This window comes from Cetorhinus maximus, chromosome 27, assembly GCF_964194155.1.
Source record: "Cetorhinus maximus chromosome 27, sCetMax3.hap1.1, whole genome shotgun sequence".
In the NCBI taxonomy this organism is placed as follows: Eukaryota; Metazoa; Chordata; class Chondrichthyes; order Lamniformes; family Cetorhinidae; genus Cetorhinus; species Cetorhinus maximus.
Genome location: NC_135905.1, coordinates 14819394 through 14839631, shown reverse-complemented (window position 1 = coordinate 14839631; position 20238 = coordinate 14819394). Strand labels below are relative to the sequence as shown.

The window sequence follows — 20238 nt, the reverse complement described above, 5'->3', positions numbered from 1 at the left end:
TGCATTGAGCTTCACTAGAACACTGTAGCAGACCGAGGACAGGAAGGTCAGAATGGAAGCAAGGTGGAGAATTGAAATGACAAGCGACCGGAAGCTCAGGGTCGTGTTTGTGGGATAAATGGAGGTGCTCCGAAAAGCAGTCGCCCAGTCTTGTTTGTTCACTTATTGTTTGTTGATTGATTATCTTGCTCAGGTACCTCTTTCAGATCATCTGTCTTTAGTTTAAACATTATTCCAAACTAAGTCACAGTAAGTTTTGGGTTAATTTCATAAATATAAAATGAAAATGCTGCAATAACATTACGTGCATCCCATCTGCTATGAATATATCCAAAATACAGGCAGAAAATCATTCTTTTCAGAAAGGCAACAATCACAGATGGCCATAAAACGTAGCATCAGATCTGCTAATTTGGTGACGGCACAAATACTGACCATCACTTAAATCTCTCTGCTGAGCAGTTTTCTGAAAGTACTGTAGTGTCTACTTGTCCCTGTGCAAACCAACACTACCCATGACACTTCCAATCTGTTGGCAAATCCTTCCTAACACAACATTTGTCACAATATTGCAGAGATATTTTGCCCACTGTTAGACTATTTAGTGCCTGCTATGTTTCACCCTATTTAAAAACTGGCCGACCTAGAGAACAGTGTGTTTCAGGTTTGCAACAGTTTCATTTCTCACACATTTAATAAGAAGCTTTCAACGACTGGCAGCTGAAAAGCTGTCCCTCCATTTCCAATCATTCATCACACCTTCTCCTCCTTCATACTAATTCCCAATATGCTGCAATGCAGCTTTTTGTACAATCATTCTGTCAACAAGTCATTTAACAACAGCAATGAAGCCAAGGTCTGCCTTAAGACAGTCACAGAACCCAAAGCATCCACACAAAAGATGAAATCCTCAAGCTGCTACTAAAAGTGGACTGTGAGTTGTCAGGTAGTTGATAAAAGGGAGCCGGTCTACATTGGAATGAATTTTAGTATTTCCATTTGCACTGCAAGAGAAGAGATCTTTCAGAGCATGGGAAGATCCTGTGGTATTAAACTCCTAGGAATAAACCACAAGGAGTAGTTGAGATGAATAGCATAGATACATTTAAGGAGAAGCCAGATTAGCATACGAGGGAGAAAGAAATAGAGGTCAACATTGATAGGGCTAGATGAAGAGGGGTGGGAGGTGTGTTCTTAAATTGATATAAATCTTTGAGCTTATTTGCTGTATAAGACGTAAGGCGCTAATCACTCATAAGGGATTGGGTTAGGTCTGGAGAGAGATGCAGTGGTTTCTGTCGAGGTTCATCCCGAGCAGTTCTGTGACACAGGACTCTGTGCTCTACGGGCTGTTCCCAGGGACACACACCGAGACAAACATCAACTGCAGCTGGAGGATCATCAACTCGGTGAAAGACGCTCTTTGGTCTGCCCGAAACTTGTTGGTCTTCCAGTGCAAAGAGTTATCCCCGACCGAGTGTTGCAGACTGGCACATTCCAAGGTCCAGGACTACGTGCTGAGGGACACAGTAAAGCTTAGGGCAGCCGCCGCAAAGGCGCAATGGGGAAAGGTCGCTGTCTAAGACCTTTCTGCCACAGTGCACCGAGGGGCTGGGAATTGTATAGACCCCTCGGGCTGTACAGCTCACAATGAATGTATGTAGTGAATACTAATTGTATTATAATTGTACTGAAGCACCTCAGAGTGCAACATGATGTATGTTGAGAACTCCAATACCATTGCACTGTCTGACTGTCTGTAATGACCATATTGAAATGATAGTAATGTTCATTGATTGTATTGAAGCACCTCGTGATCCATGTGTAAAAGTTGAATCTGATTGCACTTTTTGTGATGGCGATTTAGAAATGTTTTGTAATGTTCTTCCAGATATTTTATGAATAAAGTATATTTTTCAAAAAAAAAATGTGGGTTCATTCATTAAGACTAGGCACATGTAAGGCCGTCTTACATTGTTGTAAAGCTTGGAGCCTAAGAGCTGTTGTTTGCTCTGTTGCCTAAAGCAAAAGTGAAGCTAAAACTGGATCACACAATACATACATCATTTCCCTTCTAATAATGTATATAGAGACATAGTCATATCCTTAAAGGCACATTACAACAGGAGAGGGTTTGTGTGGAGCATAAATTCCAGCAGAGACCAGTTGGGCTGAATGGCATGTTCCTGAGTAATAGGCTCTATGTAAATCTATGTAATGCATTGTGAAACCACTCCCCAAGTTGCAGTTGAGTTCCTAGTGCTGTGCCAGACTAGCTGAATTTAGTACCAATAAGCAGTCAGGAAAAGCATAAGGGCTTATCGTCTGTTGGGGAACTGAAGTTAAGAATTCCAGACTGCATTGTTCTGAGGAAGGAGTAGAAATAATTGGTTTTAATTCTTCACATCAATTTATTCAGTTACAGTTGTGTTATTTGTATTGAAAACGTTTCAAATCATAGAAATTACATTGTGATGTTTATATGGTTGTAACTCAAGGTTGAACAAACAAACAAGTTTCAGAGAGCGTTCTTTTTCTTTTTAAAGATTATCAGCAGAAGCCAGGAGTTCTGGGCAGGAGTACAAGAATGTGAATGCAGCCAGCATGTGGACAGCACCCTGTAATATTGGTGCCTGTAGCCAGCATAACAGGGCCAACAGCAGGTGATGAAGGCCATTCAGTCCATCTATCAGAAAGAACCCAGGCCACCCACTGCAATATTCAATTATTTTCTTTAGAAAGACACAGGTCACGACTCTATTTAGAAACCCCTTCTACAAGCAAAAAGCAGAACCTCCTGATATTAGTCCAAAATTGATAGTTTGAATCTGTGCCCCCTTGTCCTAGTATCATGATTTACTTTAATGTGCTTTTTTGGATGTACCTTTTCCATTTCAATTACCGTCTGATACATATTATACATCACGATATGATCACCTTACATGATTACAGCTTTCACAGTTGAATGTGGGACTGGAACCTGGAGCTCACTCAGAGCTGGCATAATAGGTGGACCACAGTTAGTTCTCTCTGAGAATAAGTTCACAGTGAGGGATGGTACTCAGGAACACCTCTTGATCAGTGTACCAGAAGGCTGTTGCTTCCTACCTTACCAAAAGCCTGACATGACTAACAATCTTCAGGAGAGAAGGGGAGAAAACCTGGTGGGGTAAGGGTGGCAGATGACACAATAGAGTAATTGACCTTCGAAAAGTACCAAGACCTCTTTAATAACTTACCTTCCTGTCCAGCAGTTCAGGCCTGGATTGGGGTCTAGACCACCGAGATGTGTTGTTTAATGGGTAAACCTCTTCTCAATGGGCAAACCAACCACTGATCCTATCCTGGCTGGCTTCCAGATTGGAGAAGTGGAAAGTCCAATATAGGCAGTCCTTTTCCCTCTGGGCCCTATCCTCCCAATTTGTGAATGGCCTTTTATGGAGTGAGTGGAAGCTTCAACTCAAACAAAGGCCATAGAATAATTCAGAGGAAGGCTGGAACCTGGGATATCCTGTTGGGAGTTATGTTGGAAGTGCATTGGAAGCGTATATTGGCCCCAGTTTGGCTCTTTTTTCTACTCCACAGAAATAATGTGAACATCCTACAACCCCACAAGATATTACAGAGTGAACATAATTACATTGTTGGAGAATTATTCTTGTTTCCTAATCGCTAACTCATCCAGATCACAACAGGGAAATTATGCAATTTCTGAATGTCTCATTCACTCAATGTAATTAAATTAAAATGGCTGTAATCTGATTAATACGTAATTATTGTGACAATAATCTTTGATTTGCATCAGGATTTTTTTATTGAAAATAGAAGCAAAACCTTAGGCTCTTCAATTATTCCCCTTTTTTTTTCATGAATAGAAATGAGAAGGCTTCATTACACTGTAAAAAGGGTTTGTAAAGTAGCATTTTTGCTAATTTGAAAAACCGAGTTGAACCCAATGAGTGGCGTGTACTAAATAATGAAAACGGAAATCATTGACAAACTCTTTGTATTTGCAACAGAACTAGAACCATTAATCTCTATGACATGACAAACAGATATTGATTTAATACATGAGGAAAGGAAACATTTACAAGGCTATGTGGAAAGAACAGAACTGAAGGTCTAATTGGATAGCTTTCAAAGAACCAGCACAGGCATGACAGGCCGAGTGGCCTCCTTTTGCACTGGTGAGTTCTGCAATCTGTGCTTTCTGTTTGAATCAGGTAGATATTTACCAAATTATATTTCTTGATTTCTCAATCCTTCTAATATGATATTCCAAAATATCTTTTGAGTTGCAAATTGGCAAGCTATGGAATTGTGCTGGGAACTCACTGCTTTGTGAGTTCTTAATCTCAGATGGGCCATCAGAATAAGAATCTGAGCATGGATATAGCTGTTCACTGGAGAGAAGGAAGAAATATCCAATGAGGCATAACCCTAAACTGCACTCAAGTACCTCTTTCCAAAACAGCACTGAAAGAACCTTGGGAAAGGCTCACTTTTCTATTCTGAGAAAAATATAGAATGTGTAGCACGGAAACAGGCCATTCAGCCCAACTAGTGCCTTAATGTCAATGTGGTCATATCAGAGTTGTACTTAGACAATGCAATCCGACACAAATTAATTTTATTGCCTTTGAATTTTATAACCACTATGGTTTCTTTCACATCCATAAATGCCACCCTCAAATATTCCTGTGGGTCAGATTCTGTCAGCTTTGCTAACATTCTAGTTAAATATTTGCTTAAATATTTATGAAATGAAATCTTACAGCTTCTAATCACATTCCTCCAGAGAAACGGAAGCTTACTTTACCTTAAAAGGAAGCTTTTGACACTGGTGTAAGAAATAGAATAAACTATATAATGTGCGTATCCAATATTACAAAGAAATAAAGGGATTCTTTTAACTCAAGCCGTTGAATGTTCAGCTCCCAGTCATATTTCAGTCCTATATCTGGTCCAATCCTATATCCATTAACACTGACTGACTGTGAACCTGGATGAACTTATCTTAGTCTGGCTTGCTGATGGGACACAAGTTACACTGAGTGGCCTTTTAGCCAAATGTAAACGATTGAACCTTCAATTTGCAAAAAAAAGTTTGCTGTTGAATAGGCCACCCACATCAAATGGCTTCAGTTCATTTAATAAGATTTAAGCTTGCTAGGCCAATACAGAGGGCAGCTAAGAGTCAACCACATTGCTGTGGATCTGGAATCACATCGGCCAGACCAGGCAAGGATGGCAGATTTCCTTCCCTAAAGGTCATTAGTGAACTAGATGGGCTTTTACAACAACTGATGATGGTTGTCATGGTCACCATTACTGAAACTAGCTTTACATTACAGATTGATTGAATTCAAATTCTACCAGCTACCATGGCAGGATTTGAACCCATATCCCCAGAGTCTGGGCTTCAGGGCTATTAATCCAATGCCATTACCACTACCTTCCCCTAAATGAATAACATTTTTATTCATTCATTCTCAGGATGTGGGTGTCATTTGCAGGGCCAACATTTATTGCCCTTGACAAGGTGGGTGGTGAGCTGCCTTCTTGAACCGCTGCAGTTCATGTGGTGAAGGTGGATATATAGTGAAATAAGCTCTTATTCAGTATTTCTTCATTACAGCATTCACCATCTTTCCAATCAGACACAATCACTTGACTTTCTGGCAGAGTAACCTTCAACTGGATTCAGATGGAGCACACATGTTTGTGGAACAACAGCAATTGTAATTCTAAACATTCTTCTATTTCCCATTAGGAAATTCTGTTTAGGGGACCTTACATTTATTGAGATAATACGAAGGTATATTTCACCTTATGCCACAACTCTAACAGATGGAACTTAGGAGGCGATGAATGAATTCACATCTTTTTCAAAAGAATATAAATCTGCAGCCTGGAATCCAATCATGGGTGTAAGTAACCTTTCGTCCACTTGAATACAGAGGTCTATGCAATGCACCAAAATAAAAATAGAACCAGGCTACATGCAAATCTGTCCTTTTAAAAAGTTACGAAGGAAATAAACTCCAGGATTGTGACATTTTTTGATTGGTTCTTCAGATATGAGTGGCACTGGCTAGGCCAGCATTTATTGCCCATCCTGAATTGCCCCTGATAAAGTGGCGATGAGCCGCCTTCTTAAACTGCTGCAGTCCACCTGACGTAGGTTCACCCACAGTGCCTTTTTCTGTAGCGGTTTCATACAACTGAGTGCTTTACTAGGCCATCCCCATCCCAGAGGACACTTAAAAGTCAACCACACTGCTGTGGATCCAGAGTCACAAGTATGTCGGATCAGGTAAGGATGGCAAATGTCCTCCCCTGCAGGATGGTAAGTGAACGAGACAGGTTTTTACAACAATTAGTTTTGTGATCATTATTAGGCTAAAATTTTATTCCAAATTTAATTAATGGAATTTAAAGTCCCCCAGATGCCAAGGTGGGATTTGGACACGTCTCTGGAGCGTTAGTCCAGGCCTCAGGACTACTAGTCCAGTAAGATTACCACTGTGCTACTGTTTCCCCCAAAACTTTTATACTTCCACGTAGATCTGGATAATTGCCTTGTGAATTGAAGCTGTTTTTATATGAAAACAAAGGGTCAGTTTACTTTTAATTCCCAGGATTCTGCTTTAAGCCACAACAAATGACCAATTTCGGGAATTTTCACTGAAACACTGCAGTGATTAATATTTCAGCACAAAGTACAAGTGCCCTGGGAACAGCAGTGCAACTATTCACGAGCGAGAGAATGTTTTTCTCTACTTTTAGGCAAGTCGGGACCAATTAGCCAGCTTTTTTTAACCTGCCCTCAGGATGAGTAAGTGACCCTGTCACTGCTAAAGCTCTCCTTCCACCTGCAAAAATAAAGGGTTTATAGATCTTTTGGTAAAATGAATAGCACACGCTGTGCAGAAAAGGGTCACTGCCAGCTCATCTCATATCCTGCTTTGAATGTTGAATCCCTAACCAGGAGATTGCAACTTCAAAATCGAACTTTGAGCCACATTGAAACACATTTGTATTCACTTAGCTTAAAACTGCTAGGATTTGGAATAAGAGAATGAGTACTGGGCACGTGTGTAACTGACCATCCATGGGGAAAATAAAAGGCTAGTTCATTCTTTGCAACATCATAAGTCCGAGGATTACAATAAATGCAGCAAATCCCATCATAGCGAGTTGTGAAATTGAATTTATTAAATCTCGCAAAAGAAAAGCTGATTTCATTAACTGTTGGTACAAGGACTGGAGGGGGTTTGGGGGGGGTGATAAGGTTTTGGCAAAAGATGTGGGTGGGATGAATGTGAGGAAGAACATTTTTACGCAGCAAGTGGTAACGAGCTGGAACTCTCTGCCCATGAGCGTGGCCGAATCAGAGACGGTGAATAATTATTGGATGGGCACTTGAGGGAAATAAACTTATAGGGGCTAATTATAGGTGGGGGGGAACAGGACTGATTGGTTTGCTCTACAGATGGGCTGAATGGCCCCCTTCTGTGCCGTTAAGACTCTATGACGCTAATTTTGGGGCCTGTACCAGGAAAAAGACTATGAAAGTTGCTCAACTGTTGTAAACACCTAAAAAGTTCAGTATTGTCCTTTAGGGAAGGGAAGGGAACCTGCCCCCCCACTTAGTCAGGCCTACAATATTACATCGACTCTTAACGTCTTCCGGCAAACTATTCTGTTGTAAAATCTAGGAAGACAATGACAATGTGACCCCAGTACACCACCAATGTGGTTCTCTTAACTGCCCTTTGAAATAGCCCAGTGAGACATGCAGTTATATCAAACCACTACTAAGAATAATAAAATCGGCAGACCATTTGGCTTTGACCTCGATATCGGATTTGAACAAGATAAAGACACACAAAGCCCAGCCCAGCTTGCAAAGTTCTCCTCACTGACATCTGGGGATTGGTGTCAAATTTGGGAGAGCTGCCAAGCAATTGCCTGACATAATCGTACCCATAGATTCATATTGATCAGCCAACGTACCAGACTCCTTCATCATCATCCTGTCCTACCAGTAGGACAGACTTACCAGACATGGTGGCATAGAGCTATAACAGCTGGCCCTGGGAGTCCTCACCATTGACTCCAGATCACATAAAATCTCAAGGCTTTGAGTCAAACAATAATGGAAAGCTCCTGCTTTGAGGAAGCACTGAGGCTAGCAAGGGCACAGAATGTATTCGAGGTGGGGGACCTCCATATCCATCACCAACACCGACTTGGTAGCACCACGACTGATTGAGCTGGTCGAGTCACAACGGCTATAACTACCAGACCGTGCTTGCAACAGACGGTGAGAACCAACATGAGGAAATAACAAATCTACCTGTCCCAGATACATTTGTACATGGAAGCATTGGTATGAGTGACCACCTCATTGCCCTTGTGGAGATCAAATTCTGTCTTCACACTAAGGACACCCTTTATTGTGCCAATTGTCACTATCACCGAGATGTACTGTGTTATGCACAACCTAGCAGCTCAAGCCTAGGCAACCATGTGGCACTGTGGGCCACCAGCAATAGCAGTTTGCACCACAGTCTGTACCTTCATGGCCAAAATATATTCCACACTCTACTATTAGTATCAAGCCAGAATTCCAAGCTTGGTTCAATAAAGAGATTGTCGAAGATCATGCCAAGAGCAACACCAGGCATACTCAAAAATGAGAAACTAACCTGGTGAAGCTACAACCCAGGACTATGTGCTGCTAAACTGTGGAAGCAGCATGCCATAGACAGAGCTAAGCAATTCGACAACCAACAGACTAGATCAAAGCTCAGCAGTCCTGCCACATCCAGCTGCGAATGGCCCATGAACATCCCCATCCTCAATAATGGCAGAGCCCAGCACAATTGCAAAAGACACAGTGAAGTGTTTACAACCATCTTCAGCCAGAAGTGCTGAAGTAGACATTCTAATGGACTTCAGAGCCAATTATTTACTTTCAAAATATTGTGCCAGAAAATGCTGCAGCCAATTTGTGTGCAGTAAGATCTCATAATGGTATAAATGACCTATTAATCTGTTTTTGCTGCTGTTAATTGAAAGATAGATGTTGGCCATGAAACCCTTCAGCTATTCTTTAAATAGTGCCTCGGAACCTGTTATATCACCTAATTAGGCATATCTTTAAACATCTCATTCCAAAGACAGTGCCTCCGACAGTGCAGCACCCCCCAGCCTACATTTTGCACTCAAATTTCTGAACATTCTGGCAATGTTGGAGCAACAATATTGTTACTGAGCCAAGCTGATAAATAATGGAGACAAAGAAAGATGATGGCGGGAGGGGTGGGGGTGATGGCTGAGACAGTCAATTGGGTTGTAAAACAGTAACAAATTAGATTAAATCACCCCTGTAAAAATGAAGTTCACTCACAAAAACCTAGAACCAGCCACCTCTGTACCTATGATAGACCCCATAAAATCTGCCCCTTGAACACACTCACAGATCACATAATATTTATATGTCGAGGCAAAACATCTCACCTTGAGCAAAATAAAAAAGATAGCATCTAATTTTGCAAACAGGTCAGTGGCATGATTTCACCGAATATGGATCTATCAAAACGGAAAATGAACAACCTTCCCTCGAGGGCCCTTAAGCTGCATAATTTCTTCAGTCACAGAAAATAAATGATGTCCCCACATAACCCTGCCAGCAAACTCCCTCTGCTGACAACATAGGTTATCATATATCAGTGCAGAACACCATAAATAACCCAAATAAACTTCAAACTAAATATTCTCAAGATAATGAGATGCATTGCAACTACAAATAAGTACATCCTGATATGTCTTAAATACTAACAGTGTTGATTAAATATATATTAAATATCTGGATGATTTACTCCAGCAGGCTAAATTATCCTTCTTTTCAACTTCATACTTTTCCCCCAAAATGCAAATTCTTTCTTAATTTGATTTTTATTCCATTTTCACAGAAAAATACTTCACTTTCACCTTCACCTTCAAGATAAATTTCCAAATTTTTCAATCTTAACACCACCCTTGTGTCAAAAGAACATTTTAACTTTACTTCACATGTAGTAAGGCAGCATCAATTAACAATCATAAGCAATTAATCACCGTATTCACCAAAGAAATATGCATTATGGCAAGCAAAAAAAAAACCAAAATAACTTAAAGGCCCAAGATTGGGGCATTTTTAACCTAATTAACCAGGTGAAAAACTGACAGAATTGGGTGTAATGGTGGTTTTACACCCAGCCCGATTTTAATCTTCTCTGTATGTGGGTAGGATTTAAAACTTGCCTTCCACCAGGTCCCGTGGGCTTCCTACCTGGGAACGTTTGGTTAAAATTAGCCCTAAGGCATCCTGAAGCAAAGTATCAATCTGGTGACCTTGTAAAAAGAAACAAAGGCACACTTTATAGACATTTCGAACCAAGCACATTAGAGAGACCTCAGCAATTCAGATTCATTGCTGAGCTATCTAAGACAAACATCCTTGGTGCAAAAAAGACCCACAGCGGAATATGACAATCAGGACTTTTCACACAGTGAATATCCTTGTACTTTCCAAAAAGTAGACAAGCATCTTGGCAAAACACTTAAACAATAAGGCATGTGGTTTTCTGGAGTTGGCAATCAGGATATCCACAGTGTCCAGTGTTTCAGCAGCTACTGAATTATTCATCAGACTGAGCTTGTATTTTTAGCACAATTTTGCTGAAGATGCTGGTTATGCTATTCCCTGTTGTTTCCTGAGGGAAGCATCTTAGACATTCGCATGAAGTGTTTATCATTGCAATTATCATTGGCCTGTCTGCCTTGTTACTCTTCCCTTGAACCCTTGAGAGCATTTCGCAGTTGCCTACACGTGGGATTTGCAAAAAAAAGTCGGATCTCCAGTCACTGAAAATTTCAATTTTTAAATTTTGCAGTTTCAAAGTCACCGAGTGAATTTTTGTGCTTGCTCTGATACTAAAAACAGTCTGATTCATCCACAGTCATTGAAATGGTTCAACTCCTCACATGATCTTTCCATCCACATGTTCAGCAAAATTAAAGTTTAATTATAACATGTACTGTCTTTGGGCTGTTGGAATATTCACTCCCCTTGCTTTTTCTGATATATATTAATGATCTAGATCTTGGTGTGCAGGGGACAATTTCAAAGTTTAATGATGATACGAAGCTTGGGAGTATTGTAAACTGCGAGGGGGACAGTGTAGAACTTCAAAAGGACATACAGAAGTTGGTGGAGTGGACAGATCGGTGGCAGATGAAGTTCAATGTGGAGTAGTGTGAAGTAATGCATTTTCGTAGGAAGAACATGGACAGGCAATATAAAATAAGGGGTGAAATTTTGAAGGGGGTGCAGGAGCAGAAAGACTTGGGTGTACATGTGCATCGATCATTGAAGGGTGGTAGGACAGGTGGAGAGAGCAGTTAATAAAGCATTTGGTATCCTGGGCTTTATTAATAAGGGCGTAAAGTACAAAAGCAAGGAGGTTATGCTGAATTTATATAAGACACTCATTAAACCTCAGCTGGAGTATTGTGTACAGTTCTTGGCACCACACTATAGGAAGGATGTGAACACATTGGAGAGAGTTCAGAAGAGGTTTACAAGAATGGTTCCAGGGATGAGAAACTTCAGCTATGAGGGTAGATTGGAGAGGTTGGGAGTGTTCTCCTTGGAGAGAAGAAGGCTAAGAGGAAATTTGATAGAGATGTTCAAAATCATGAAGGGGCTGGACAGAGTAGATAGGGAGAAGTTGTTCCTGCTTGTAAAAGGATCAAGAATGAGAGGCCACAGATTTAAAGTGATTTGCAAAAGAAGCAAATGTGACGTGAGAAAAAACTTTTTCACACGAGTGGTTCAGGTCTGGAATGCACTGCCTGGAAATGTGGTGGATGCAGGTTCAATCGAGGCATTCAAGAGGGCATTGGATGATTATTTGAACAGAAACAATGTGCGGGGTTATGGGGAAAAGGCAGGGCAATGGCACTAGGTCATAATGCTCATTTGGAGAGCTGGTGCAGACATGATGGGCCGAATGGCCTCCTTCTGTGCCATTAAAATTCTGTGATTCTTTAATGTGAGAGGAAGGAAAATTGTGTGCAAATAATTGGTTCTGCACAAGGTAGGTTTTTGTTAAAATCCTTTTTTAAAAAATTACCTATTTTAGAAAATTGATCCTTTTTGCTAAATCCAGCCTGGTTTCAACATGTTAGGTGCTCATTACAGGCAATTTTTAACAGCCGTCTGTCTCTTCAATCCTCAGTATTGTCTATATTCAAACGAATCTGACAGACAAGTACAAGATTTTTTCGGTACCTTCATTCTAAAGCAATACCTACAAGGAAAACAATTAAATCACTGGTTGGATTGGAAGGCAGTTCCCAGAGTTGAAAGGTCTTCGCCCGTTTACTCTATCTCCTTTCATCTTTATGAAGATGATGTTGTCCCTGAATGTCATTTTCTGAACTCCATTCAGTCTACCAAATAAATCTGAGCACAAGTGCATTTAAAGAACTTAACAGATCCGTCAAATTGGTTACAAAAGTGCATTTGCAGATGCTAGCAAATTATCTCCTTTCTTGAATTGCTGTTAAGTGTGGGATGGTAGCAGTCTACAACAGAACATGTGCACATAAGGCAGAGTGAGTGCACTAGCAGGGTAGATAAGGGGCAACCAGTGGATGAAGTGCATTTGGAATTTTAAAAAGTATTCAATAAGGTGCCACACAAGACATTAGTACACAGAAAATAGGGCTCATGGAATTGGGGTAATATATTAGAATGGATTTGGGGTAATATTTCAGAATGGATTTGGGGTAATATTTTAGAATGGATTTGGGGTAATATTTTAGAATGGATTTGGGGTAATATATTAGAGTGGATTTGGGGTAATATATTAGAATGGATTTGGGGTAATATAGAATGAATTTGGGGTAATATATTGGAATGGATTTGGGGTAATATATTAGAATGAATTTGGGGTAATATATTAGAATGGATTTGGGGTAATATATTAGAATGAATTTGGGGTAATATATTAGAATGGATTTGGGGTAATATATTAGAATAGATTTGGGATAATATATTAGAATGAATTAAGTATTGGTTAATTGACAGAAAACAGAGAGTAGGAATGAATGGGCCTTTTTGGGTTGGCAGATTGTAATAAGCTTGTCCTATGAGGAGAGATTAAGTAGACTAGACCTGTATTGCCTAGAGTTTAGAAATATGAATGATGATCTCATTGCAACATATAAAATTCTTAAGGAGCTGAACAGGGTAGATGGTGGTAGGATGTTACCCTGGTTGGGGAATAAAGGGCACAAGGTCCCAGTCTCAGGATAAAGGGCGATTGTTCAGGAAGGTGAAATTGAGGTAGATCAGCTATGATTTAACTGAACACCAAAATAGGAACAAACGGTGACTGGTCTACTCCTGCTCCTATTTCTTATGTTTATGCAAGACTCTTGTATGCATTAGCAGATATCAGAGATATCTGATAAGGGTCAGTTGTTGTTGTTAGGTTTTACATGAATTCAAGGTGAAGAGTGTTTTGAATTCATCCCGTCTACACCCAACAGCAATATTAAAAATCTTCCTGTGATGTGAAAAATCTTCCAAAGATATCATCATGGGAAAAATTTTCCCCCTCGTTGGGGAGGTTGTGCAGGGGCGGGGGTGGGCACGAACCCGATTGGCGCCCCTGATCAGGGCCGCGCCACTATTTTACGTGGGCAGGCTAATTAAGGCTCGGCCAGTGTGACGCTCGCCCGGAAGCGCTGAGCGCTCCCTGTGAGGGCGGGGGAGGGCTTTCCCTGAGTCGGGGCCTGCGCTCTTTTGCACATGTGCACGAAAGAGCGCAGAGATCTCCCTGAGGCACGGAGGCTGGATGGGAAACTCATTTAATTGAGTTAATTAGGTTTTAAATGGCCTTAATAGGCCTTTGACAGTTTGGCGGGTGCGCAGCCGACTTGGTTGCGTGCCCGCTGAACTGAAAATCTAAGCCCACCCAACATCACCCCACGTCATTTTACTCGCCGACTGGAGAATTCAGCCCCTTGTGTTTTGTTTCCAACTGTGTCTCATACTCTGGGGAATGATCCTTTCAATGAATGAATGAAGCAAGTGGTAGAAGACATGATTTGGGTCCTTAAAGAGGTGGAGGTATAAGCGCGTCACTGGTATGTCATTTTGGAAAGCTGCAGAATTTAAAACATAGAGTGAGAAAATACTAAGAGCAGAGAAAGGATATAGGTAGCGTGAACAACAGGAAGATGTTCCATTATCTGGTGTTGCACTTGCTGAAGAAATACCGTGAGCACAGTTGGAATGTGTGCTCACTGGAGTTGGCATTACAGCTTGAAGACCAAGGTGACTCCATCGCCAATGGTGAGCATGTTCATATTGACTCTGCTGTCCCTGTAAATCTTCTCATTGAGTTTAACGATGCTCAGTGTGTCGGGGTCATTTCCTGGATTAAGCACTGACCCACCCCATAGTACCTGTAGGGGAAAAAAAACAGGCAGATTCTTTCTGAGGGTGCATCTGACAAAATCATTTAGAGCAGATAGAAGGGAAGGTATCTTTTTTGTTCCTAATTAAATATCCCCAACAGTCCAAGGGAATCCAAAGAAATATCAGTGCACCTTTTTTAGCTAAAATGGAGAGGGTACTGACACTGGAGTACTGCTGAAAAAAGAGACATGTCAAAGCTTTTCGTTTTACACTCATCAGGACACTTCACAAGAATAACCAATATAAGGGGAAAGCAACAATTTATACAGTATGTGAAGAGAGTGCTGATTGGTTGGCAAGTGGCGTTGCCATGGAGAATGCACCATATGACAATCAGTCAGCAGCAAGTGTTAAGATCAGTAGAAACACATTAAGAGGACAATTGGCATATTGGGAACTGTGACCATTGTATGTATGTGTTGCATATGTATATTTAGATATAGAATACATATATTTTTAAATATATACATATATATATATACATATATATACACATATATACACACACATATATATACAGTATGGAGCAGAATGCGAATGTTCCATGATGATTCCTGCACTCTAACCATTACACCTAGAGTTTCAGCAAGTCCAGCAAACCTTTAAATAAACAGCTTGATTCTCCAAAGCATCAGCAACTTTACAAAATGTCAGCTATCAGGAATAAAAAATAGTGCAGCTGGCAAAAGTACAGCTCGGTTGCTCCACTACTAGATAAGCAGGATTTTCCTCTACTCAAATATTAGGATACATTAACTGGGACACCAGGGAGAACTCTCCTGCTCTTTTTTGAAATAGAGTCATGAGATCTTTTATGTGCACTTGAGAGGGAAGAGAGGGGCCTTGGCCTAATGTCTCATTTGAAAGGCAGTGCAGCATTCCCTCAGTACTGCACTGAGGTTTCAGCCTTGACTTTGTGCTCAAGTCCCTGGGGTGGGAGGGAGGGAGAAAGAAATTGTTGAATCCACAACCTTCTGACTGAGAGACGAGCGAGGTACCCACTGAGCCATGGCTGACAATTATTGTTTATTACAAATGGATCCAGTATTGTTGGCAGATTGCAATGCAAGTGGAGGAGGGGCAAAACTCAGGAGCTCACAGTCACCCAATGAGGTAGCGCCTAACAAAAATTTCTATTGGCAAAGCTGAGCTGGGAAATGGAAGGAGAGGAAAACAAAGCATGATCAGGTTATGGTGGAACAAGGTCATAGAAACAGCTCTAACTGTAATAAGGTGAAACTCCTTACATGGCCTTTTGGAACTCAAAGTTTGTCATATGACAACTCCCTCCACTTATGCCACTTAAAAATTTTTTTAGGACCACGTCAGTATCTTGTTACCAATCACAAGCTGTCATCAGCCAACTGACCCCATCAGTTAATTAAGGACACCTTACAGACTCACATTGTCAACCGCTATTATTCCTCCTTTCCGGATAAGTTTCAGACATTTCTCATAATACACGTCGTAGTTCAGCTTGTCAGCATCAATGAAGGCAAAGTCAAAGGATTCTGCTTTACCAGCTTCTAGAAGCTCATCTGTTGAAAAATCAGGAGAGCAGAAGAATACAATTACTAAAGAGGGACAAATCATTTTCAAACCTCTTTAGTTAGCATGTGCAGGTAAAAGGAACTAATATGACTTAATGGTAATGTTCATGTGCTTTTTTTTATTCATTCATGGGATATGGACTTCACTAGCTGGGCTAGCATTTATTGCCTATCCCTAATTGCTCCCTGAGAAGGTGGTGGTGAGCTGCCTTCTTGAACCGCTGCAGTCCATGTGGTGTAGGTACATCCACAGTGCTGTTAAGGAGGGAGTTCCAGGATTTTGACCCAACGACATTGAAAGAACGGCGATATATTTCCATGTCAGGATGGTGAGTGGCTTGGAGGGGAACTTCCAGGTGGTGGTGTTCCCATGTGTCTGCTGCCCTTGTCCTTATAGATGGTATTGTCATGGGTTTGGAAGGTGCTATCTGAGGAGCCTTAGTGAGTTCCTGTAGTGCATCTTGTAGATGGTACACACTGCTGCCACTGTGCGTCGGTGGTGGAGGAGTGAATGTTTGTGGACGTGGTGCCAATCAAGTAGGCTGCTTTGTCCTGGATGGTGTCGAGCTTCTTGAGTGTTATTGGAACTGCACTCTTCCAGGCAAGTGGAGAATATTCCATCACATAGTAGACAGGCTTTGGGGAGTCAGGAGGTGAGTTACTCATTGCAGGATTCCTAGCCTCTAACTTGCTCTTGTAGCCACAATGGCCAGTCCAGTTCAGTTTCTGGTCAACGATAAGCCCCTGGATGTTGATAGTGGGGGATTCAGTGATGGTAATGCCATTGAACATCAAGGGGCAATGGTTAGTTTCTCTCTGAGATGGTCATTGCCTGACACTTTTGTGTGGAATGAATGTTAATTGCCACTTGTCAGCCCAAGCCTGGATATTTTACAGGTCTTGCTGCATTTGGACATGGACTGCTTCAGTATCTGAGGAGTCACGAATGGTGCTGAACATTGTGCAATCATCGGTAAACATCCCCACTTCTGACCTTATGATGGAAGGAAGGTCATTGATGAAGTAGCTGAAGATGGTTGGGCTGAGGACCCTACCCTGAGGAACTCGCGCAGTGAAGTTCTGGAACGGAGATGGTTGACCTCCAACAACCACAACCATCTTTCTTTGTGCTAGGTATGACTCCAACCAGCGGAGAGTTTCCCCCCGATTCTGAATCCAGTTTTGCTAGGCTCCTTGATGCCACACTTGGTCAAAAGCTGCCTTGATGTCAAGGGCAGTCACTCTCACTTCACCTCTAGAGCTCTTTTGTCCACGTTTGAACCAAGGCTGTAATGTGTCTGTTGAACTGAAGCTTTGTGCTTAACTGACAATTATCACATGAAGGCCCTGCTTTGTACGTCATCCTTGGTTATGAGCATGGCATTTTGTTGCTCAGTTAGGCAACCTCATTTCATTGAATTTAAACCCTGAGCTATCCTGTGCTTTTTATCACCAGTTTCTGCTGACTACAGAGTCAGGAGCCAGAGCAGCTGAAAGGAAGCTAGCCATTTGCTTTATATAACAAGTGGATAGTCTCACTCTTGACCCAAACTAGCCTTTAAAGAGCAAGTGACAACCTCACTTCAAACAATTAATAAGAATTACTGCTCTATTTCTTTCCATTATTTCTGTTTAACCAGTGAATGTTGTAATCATTACAGAAGAAGAGAAGTAGACACCAAGATGCTGCAGCCATTTTCTGCTTTAAAGCTGTAATAGACAGCAACATGGAGGTATACTGCCTGCTCCGCATTGCCCAGTGGTCAGGCAGAGCAGAGGTTGCATGAGAACTAGCAAAGTTTTTCCCATTAAGAACCATTTTCTTGAATGGCACAGTTGACCGTTTGCTAACATTAAAAGGTTCCCTCTGGTTGCCATTATCCAGGCTAATGAACATTGACTGTTTTTAGTCAAGAACCAACAGCAACACGTTGGAAAGTTTGAAAGTAGTGTAAGGAATCAGGAAGTCCAAACTCTGGCTTATCTGTTGATTTCTTACTTTCACACCCGGGCAAAGGTCCAAAATCCATAAATCAGCAAAACAGCGAATTCAGCCAAAGGGAAATTGTAGAAACTGTGCATTAAGCATCATCACAATTTTAATGACAATTGCTTTACCCAGAGGGACAAAAGGAGAGAGTGTGCAATATTTGGAAATTTATTTTCCTGTTCTGCAGCAAGTGACATGGGATCTATACCACCACTGCCCCAAGTCCTGGCAACATCGATAACCAAATATTTAAAGCTCTCCACAGACCAATAAAATTAGTGGTAATGATGGCTGATAAACCACAGGCCAAGCCAAGGGTTCAGGCTGGCTGGCTTGTTCCATAAACTGAAATGTTACCCAAATTGATCTGCTACCGTTAGATCAATCGTTCAAGGTTGGCTAATAAATAAATATCAGTTTATGTTTGTCCCAATAGAAAGTCAAAGCAAAGACACATTTTCACTGCTGAAGGATCTTTGGCAGCCCTGCACCATTCTCCATGGGAAAAATGAGCTCGTGAATCTGCTCAAATGGCTTGTACCCAGAGGTCAAACCCAGGGGGTAAGCAAAACTTGGATAAAATAGTATAAAACTGTTAAAAAAAAATCATATCTAAGCCATTGTAATAATATATACAATTAGAAAGGTAGCAATGCTGTAAAATCCACTAATCTGATTTTCTACAGATTTACAGGGGAGGAGGGACTCAAGGGGATAGCACGGACAGTGATGGCCAGATAACGTTCCCTTCATGCACACAAAATTTTACTATTTTACAAAGAAACCACATACATTTAATCATTCATTCACATGATGTGGACGTTGCTGGTGGCCAGCATTTATTGCCCATTGAGGAGCTGGTAGTGAGCCAGCTTCTGGAATACAACTGAGTGGCTTGCTAGGCCATTTCAGAGAGCATTTAACAGTCAACCACATTCCACGTGGGTCTGGAGTCATATTTAGGCCAGACCAGGAAAGGATGGCAGATTTCCTTCCCTAAATGGCATCAATGAACCAGATGGGTTTTTAACGGCAGCCCGGTAGTTTCATGGTCACCATTATTGATGCTAGTTTTGTATTCCAGAATTCCATTTAATTAATTAATTGATCGATTAATTAATTAATTACGCTAGTGGACTAACAGGGAAAAGGCATGTTATTGGCTCTCCTTGCCAATTCTCGTGGGTCTGTTCCTAGGATCTGGTCCAAACTGTCACTCACAGGTCCTGGATAACATTGGCACAGGGTCTCTGGCTGCCTGTCTCTATTTTGTCCTTTAGTCCATGCTCAGGTGGTCTTGGAAGGAAGACATGCGGTATGACCAGTATCCTCAAGGCCCTCCATGGCCTGCGGACAGTGCAAGACAAAGGATCTAAATTATTGGTTTACTTTCATTTCGTGAGTGAGCATTTAATTATATTAGAGGCACCTCCTCAGTTTGAGGACGTATGTGTGCAGTTGCTTTCCTGTTAGTGAGAAAGGAATTGTCGGAAACACCTGGAGGAATCTATACCCGGATATTAGCACAGTGAATTGGATCATAGCTGTGCTGTACCATCTGAGAACCCGTTGGCTGAATTCTACAGCTGAATTTTTAAAAATTCATTCATGGGATGTGGCTGTCGCTGGCTAGGCCAGCATTTATTGCCCAGCCCTAATTGCCCTCATTCAGAGGGCATTTTTAAGAGTCAATCACACTGTGAGTCTGGAGTCACATGTAGGACAGTCCAGGTAAGGACGGCAGATTTCCTTCCCTAAAGGACATTAGTGAGCCAGATGGGTTTTTACAACAATCAGCAATGGTTTCATGATCATCATTAGACTTTTAAGTCCAGGTTTTTATTGAATTGCATCTGCCGTGGTGGGATTTAAACCCGGGTCCCCAGAGCATTACCTTGGGTCTTTGGATTACTGGTCCAGCCACTGCCTCCTCAGACTGCTGTCAGGTGATGAGAATTGGAAAGCCACAAATGCCCTTTTTAAGGCAGTTTCCTTCTTGAGGTCCTTAACCCACCACTGGCCCCCATACAAAAATGGTGACTTACGCAATCTGCAGGGTCCACTCACTGAATATACTGCGTTTCACCCATCGCCTGGAAGAGTTAATGGCACTTTGAAAAGTTGACCCTGCCAGTTTGTTTACAATGAGGAGC

At 41.4% G+C, this 20238-nt stretch overlaps 1 protein-coding gene across 1 annotated transcript in view; it reads right to left on the bottom strand.

Annotated features, from left to right (window-relative positions):
- Positions 1 to 14068: 14068 nt before the first annotated feature.
- LOC144668603 (catechol O-methyltransferase domain-containing protein 1-like) overlaps positions 14069 to 20238 on the bottom strand; it is a 53914-nt gene continuing 47744 nt past the window's right edge. Inside the window, exons 6-7 of the mRNA XM_078530781.1 lie at positions 15950 to 16083; positions 14069 to 14532 (exon numbers count right to left, since the gene is read on the bottom strand). Coding sequence (XP_078386907.1) covers positions 14383 to 14532; positions 15950 to 16083 — 284 coding nt within the window. The 3' untranslated portion in view covers positions 14069 to 14382. The remainder of the gene's footprint in view (positions 14533 to 15949; positions 16084 to 20238) is intronic.